General features: G+C 32.7%; 1 protein-coding gene across 1 annotated transcript; it reads left to right on the top strand.

Annotated features, from left to right (window-relative positions):
* LOC107644723 (enolase) lies at window positions 942–5,054 on the top strand. Its single transcript, XM_016348650.2, has 17 exons — window positions 942–1,114; window positions 1,266–1,329; window positions 1,689–1,753; window positions 1,935–1,982; window positions 2,074–2,160; window positions 2,273–2,353; window positions 2,444–2,545; window positions 2,621–2,701; window positions 2,794–2,868; window positions 3,528–3,590; window positions 3,681–3,761; window positions 3,846–4,040; window positions 4,115–4,165; window positions 4,266–4,354; window positions 4,437–4,488; window positions 4,574–4,630; window positions 4,738–5,054. The coding sequence occupies exons 1-17, from the start codon at window positions 1,049–1,051 to the stop codon at window positions 4,816–4,818; spliced, it is 1,338 nt and encodes a 445-aa protein (XP_016204136.1). The 5' UTR covers window positions 942–1,048; the 3' UTR covers window positions 4,819–5,054.

The raw sequence follows: 5,712 nt of genomic DNA, 5'->3' as shown, positions 1-5,712 counted from the left end.
ATATATATATATATATATATATTAATAATTACATTGTAAATATTTTTTATAAAAAATAATATTAATTTAAATCGGTTCAAGATTCGATTTACTATTTTTTCAGTTAAATTAATTTATATGGCATAATTTTGACAAAATTAATACAATTTAATCGATTATATATATTAAATTTTAGTTACTAGAAAATATCTTTAAAAAAATACATTTTAGACGTCTTTATCCGAGTGACTCCCTAATTGTTCTGGAACAGACGTGCTTGTACAACTGCTTTAATTTTGATATGCTAATAGTATAAAACGTTTTACATCGTCATATAATTACAACCATTCTTTTGGATAGCATAGTCAATGTAAAAAATAATTATTTTTACTAATGTGAGTGAATACACGTATAAAACTGACCATGTATCAAAAATAAATTCTTTAAAATATAAATGGTTAAATTACAAAGTTGGTCCTACACTTCTAGTGAAATTGTAAATTAATTCTTATATTTTAAAAGATTGTAATTGGATCTCTAAAGAGAATTAAAATTTACAATTTAGTTCCGCCAATTAAAAATGGTTGATTTAACAGAATATTCTCAAAATATGCTGAAAATATTCTGTTAAAATAGAGAATATGCTAAAAATATTTTGTTAAATAAAATATTTTTTGAACGATAGGGACTAAATTGTAAATTTTAATTATTTTTAGGGATCTAATTATAAAATTTTAAAATATAAAGACTAATTTACAATTTTACTGAAAGTACAAGGACTATCTGTATAATTTAACCAATATAAAAACTTCAACATAAGGAGCACAAGAGTCTCATGAAAGCCTCAACTAAATATCAAATCTCAGCCATCCATCCTATTTTTCTCTTTTCCACCAGCAACGGTCCACATTCAATGTCCCTTCCAATCCCGCCACGTGTCAAGCCCCTCTATATATATATACCTCACCTCTCTCTCCACTTTCTTTTTCACTGTCATTTTCTCGGGAAAACTGAGGGAGTGAGAAAACCGTGAAAATTTTGAAAAACCACTGCGATTCACTGAACAACGATGGCAACGATCAGGTCCGTCAAGGCTCGCCAGATCTTCGATAGCCGCGGAAATCCAACCGTCGAAGTAATCATCTCATCATTTTCCTTTCCATTTTCATCTTTTACTTTCTTTACTATCTTTTCGTTTGCCGAGGAATATTCGTTTTTCTCGGCGCTCTGTTTTCGGTGTTACCGAGAGTTCCTTTTACGCGAAGCTTTGTTTTTCTCGTTTTCAGGTTGACGTTACTCTTAGCGACGGAATCTTCGCCAGAGCTGCCGTGCCTAGCGGTGCTTCTACAGGTAAACTAAACGATCGTCGTTTTTTTTGCTTTTGCAAAAAAGAACGTGATTATGAGTTATGATGTTTTTCTTAACGATGTTATGTATGTTGTCGTAGTAGAGAAGTAGTAACTAGTAAGTAGTTGTTTCTGTTATGATGCTCGAAGTATATAATCGTTTTCAGAATGAAGTGGAAAAGTAATAGCTGCTTATGTAGGATTTGAAGTGATATTTGGTTGTATGTGACTGACATGCATGCGTTTTTGTTTGCATGCTGTGTAAAGGTGTTTATTTAGTGATAGCATGCCATGCTGGTAGTGGTAGTTTAAGTACTGTTTCCTAACATTTTTGTTTTGTTTTTTCAATTTGTTTTGGTTAAGGTGTTTATGAAGCTCTGGAATTGAGGGATGGAGGTTCAGACTACCTTGGGAAAGGTGTTCTCAAGGTACTTCGTTCATAGGCTTTCACTTTGTTATTTTAGCCTTTAAGAAATTTTTGTTGCATATGTTTAAATTTTGATGGCTTCCTAATTTTGCTTAATATATATTGCTTTCTGCATTATTTTATCACCCTTAAAATGGAATGGCTTTGATGACAATTTTTTTTTTTTAATTTTCCTTGCTTAGGCTGTGGAAAATGTGAATAAAATAATAGCACCTGCTCTGCTTGGCAAGGTATTTTAGCAGCTATAGAATTTGGTTGTAGCATGTTATTTTAAATCCTGTCCTACATCAATTGTGTTCTTTTATTTGTTTGAGTTTACAGGACCCAACAAAGCAGACTGAAATCGACAATTTCATGGTACAACAGCTTGATGGAACTGTTAATGAGTGGGGTTGGTGCAAGCAGAAGGTATTACCACTTGATTCCTTTGGCTTCCTGAGTTAAAATAGCTGCATTTTTCTTTGTGGCTGTACTGCACCCATTTTATGCTGAATGGCTTCTAATATCTTGAAATTTTTAGCTTGGAGCCAATGCTATTTTGGCAGTATCACTTGCTGTCTGTAAAGCAGGTGCTGCAGTGAAGAAAATTCCTCTGTACACAGTATGTAATGTTTCCTTACTCATTAGCCATAGTTGTTCTGTAGTTATCTTGTGGTCTGATGGTTTGCTTTTGTATTATTTGAAATTTCAGCACATTGCAAATCTTGCTGGGAACAAAACTTTGGTATTGCCTGTACCTGCATTTAATGTTATTAATGGAGGCTCACATGCAGGAAATAAGCTGGCAATGCAGGTAATGTTGATTTAATACGATGGTGATCAAGGGTGTGAGATATATCTTACTGCTTTGCTGTGTTCTCTTCTACAGGAGTTTATGATTCTCCCTGTCGGGGCATCCTCTTTCAAAGAAGCAATGAAGATGGGTGTAGAAGTATACCATCACCTGAAGGTTATTGCTTTTTGCCCCTTTTTTTACTTCCTTATTTCATCTCACTTATGTAGTTTCCTAAATAAATTAAGGTGTTAATGCGTGTCTTGCAGGCTGTGATTAAAAAGAAGTATGGACAAGATGCTACTAATGTTGGAGATGAAGGAGGCTTTGCTCCTAATATTCAGGTCCTTTCCTTCTCCCCTTGGTTGTAGCGATCCAAACTTTTATATGATCTGATTGTTTTATTTCATCTTTACTCATTAATGTTCTTTGCATGTCAAGAGCTTTAATAGTGTATGATATTCTTTCTTCAGTTAATTTATAAAGATAGTAAACCACCCCTGGTTTAAGACATGCCTCTGGATAGCTTTTAGAAAATTTTCTTTTTTTTTTTGGGGTTCAACCTTTCTCTTAGCAAAGCCTTAAATTTTATATATTTATTTTTCATTTAGATTTTCTGAGAAGTGCTTACAAGTCTGCATTGATAACAAAAATAATAAAATAAGATAAATTGAGCAAGAGTGTTTTTTATAGCCAAACACAGAAACATTAAAAATTTTCCATTATTGTATGCACATTTTAGCTAAATCTATTAATAAAACCTGCTTATGCCTCTTTATATATATTTTTAAGAAGCTAGATATTTGCTTTAAAAAAATTGGTATTTTTTTTTTAAATATGGTCTTTTTCTAAATAAAGTTGTGGCCCAACATACATGAAATATTGTTACAGTAGTTCTTTTTATTAAACTATAATGCTTGCTTTTTTAGTAACATTTCCAATCCAAATGGGATCTTTATCCCACCTAAATGTTGCTTTTGTACGTTTTCTGGTTCCTTTATAGGAAAACAAAGAGGGTCTTGAGCTTTTGAAGACTGCCATTGCAAAAGCTGGTTATACTGGAAAGGTTGAATCATAATCTCCACTTATTCTGACAGTGTATTACTATATGGCTGATATTTTTACCCCTAATTTTCTATACTTGCACCAATTGCAGGTTGTAATTGGTATGGATGTTGCTGCCTCAGAATTCTATGGTAGTAAGGACAAAACATATGACTTAAATTTTAAGGAAGAGGTACACAAATTTTCAAATTTCTTGCCTTTATTGGGTTATTTCTCTGTTAAATACTTGACCAAGTAAATTACTTTCTTATTGCAGAATAATGATGGATCCCAGAAAATCTCAGGAGACAGCTTAAAGAACGTGTACAAATCATTTGTGTCAGATTATCCAATTGTTTCCATTGAAGATCCCTTTGATCAGGATGACTGGGAGCACTATGCAAAGTTAACTGCTGAAATTGGCCAGCAAGTACAAATTGTTGGTGATGATCTCCTTGTCACCAACCCAAAGGTATGCTTAACTTCTAAATTGGGGGTTATGCTAATTAAACATGTATCCTTTTGACACTAGTCTGTTAATTGTAGCGTGTGGAAAAAGCAATTAAGGAGAAAGCTTGCAATGCCCTTTTGTTGAAGGTAACTTAGCTGCTACTGGATTAAGATGTCCATCTTTCTATTTAATAACTTTCTTTGTAAATAGTGAGTGAAATCTCATCTTATACAATTTATATATTAGGTCAATCAAATCGGCAGTGTAACAGAGAGTATTGAAGCTGTGAGAATGTCAAAGCAAGCTGGCTGGGGTGTCATGGCCAGCCACCGGAGGTATGAGCCCACCTCTCTGGTTCATTGTTTTGTTATTTTTATTTTAATTCTTATGTGATGTGATTTCGCTTGTTCATTGTAGTGGTGAAACTGAGGATACTTTCATTGCTGACCTCTCAGTTGGATTATCAACGGTAAGTTCTTATGTGGCTTTCAAATTTTCACCGTAATGCTTTAGCCAACTTTCTGAAGAAAGCTAATACAATTTCACATTAACAGGGTCAGATCAAAACTGGAGCTCCCTGCAGATCAGAAAGGCTTGCCAAGTACAACCAGGTATACTGTGACTGTGAAACTTGTGCTTGATGCACTACGAATAATTCGAGTTGAATTTTTCGACCACTATCATGCCACTTACCTTCCGTTTTGGTCTTGTGTTGCAGCTTCTTAGGATTGAGGAGGAGCTTGGTTCTGCTGCAGTGTATGCTGGAGCCAAATTCAGAGCCCCAGTGGAACCCTACTAATATGTTCCAAATTAACTCTGCTAGAAGCCTAGAACTAGAAGAGTATAATATAATACGTTTTGATGGGTGTGTAATTTTGCAATGAGAAACATCACATTGGGTACTTGCAGTAAACTATAGTCTGATTTGCTTTGCTCATGTTTACGGTTGGCTTGTCAAATATCATCATCATCATCTATATCAAATATTATAAAGTGGAAGAATCTATTTTTAGTGGCACCTGCATTTGGCTTGAACTAACTCTTTGAAATTTGACCTGTGTGGTCTCATGCCTTTCATTTCAATCATTTATTATTCCAATAAGTTATTGTTAATATTTAATATTAAAATAATATTGATCTTACTAATTCATGGTAAACCATTAGAATTTAGAAATGAAAGAGAATGACATGGTGGATTCCATCCAAAATAAAATATGCCTCAGTCGATTATTGTTGTTATCGTTATAGTTTTTTCTAAATCAAATAACGAGATTTGTTTAAGTCTACTTGTTAAAACATTAGGGACAGAAACTTTGAATAGGAAAAAAAAAATTATGCAAGTCTTGTATTATTTTTGTTGAAACTTGAAAGCATACGTATTGTGATTCTTTCAAAGAAAGTTCGCTTAAATTGAACATGATAATTGGCCTTTCACAAATTTTAACTTAACCATCCTTGATTCATGATTCATCCTATTTAACTACCATTATGTTAAAAATCAAGTTACGTCTATATTAAAAATTAATAGTTTATATAAAATATATATTTAAAATATGTAAAATAATATATATTTTTACATAAATATATAATAGTGATTTTGTTATTGATTTTTAGTACGGACATAGTATTTTTGCTATGCTAACTATAGGAAAAACAAGAAAACAAAAATCATGGTTAGAAATATACTTATTTT

This window comes from Arachis ipaensis, chromosome B05 (assembly GCF_000816755.2).
Source record: "Arachis ipaensis cultivar K30076 chromosome B05, Araip1.1, whole genome shotgun sequence".
NCBI lineage: Eukaryota > Viridiplantae > Streptophyta > Magnoliopsida > Fabales > Fabaceae > Arachis > Arachis ipaensis.
Note: the sequence above shows the minus strand (reverse complement) of the source record. Positions and strands in the feature narration are given on the sequence as shown.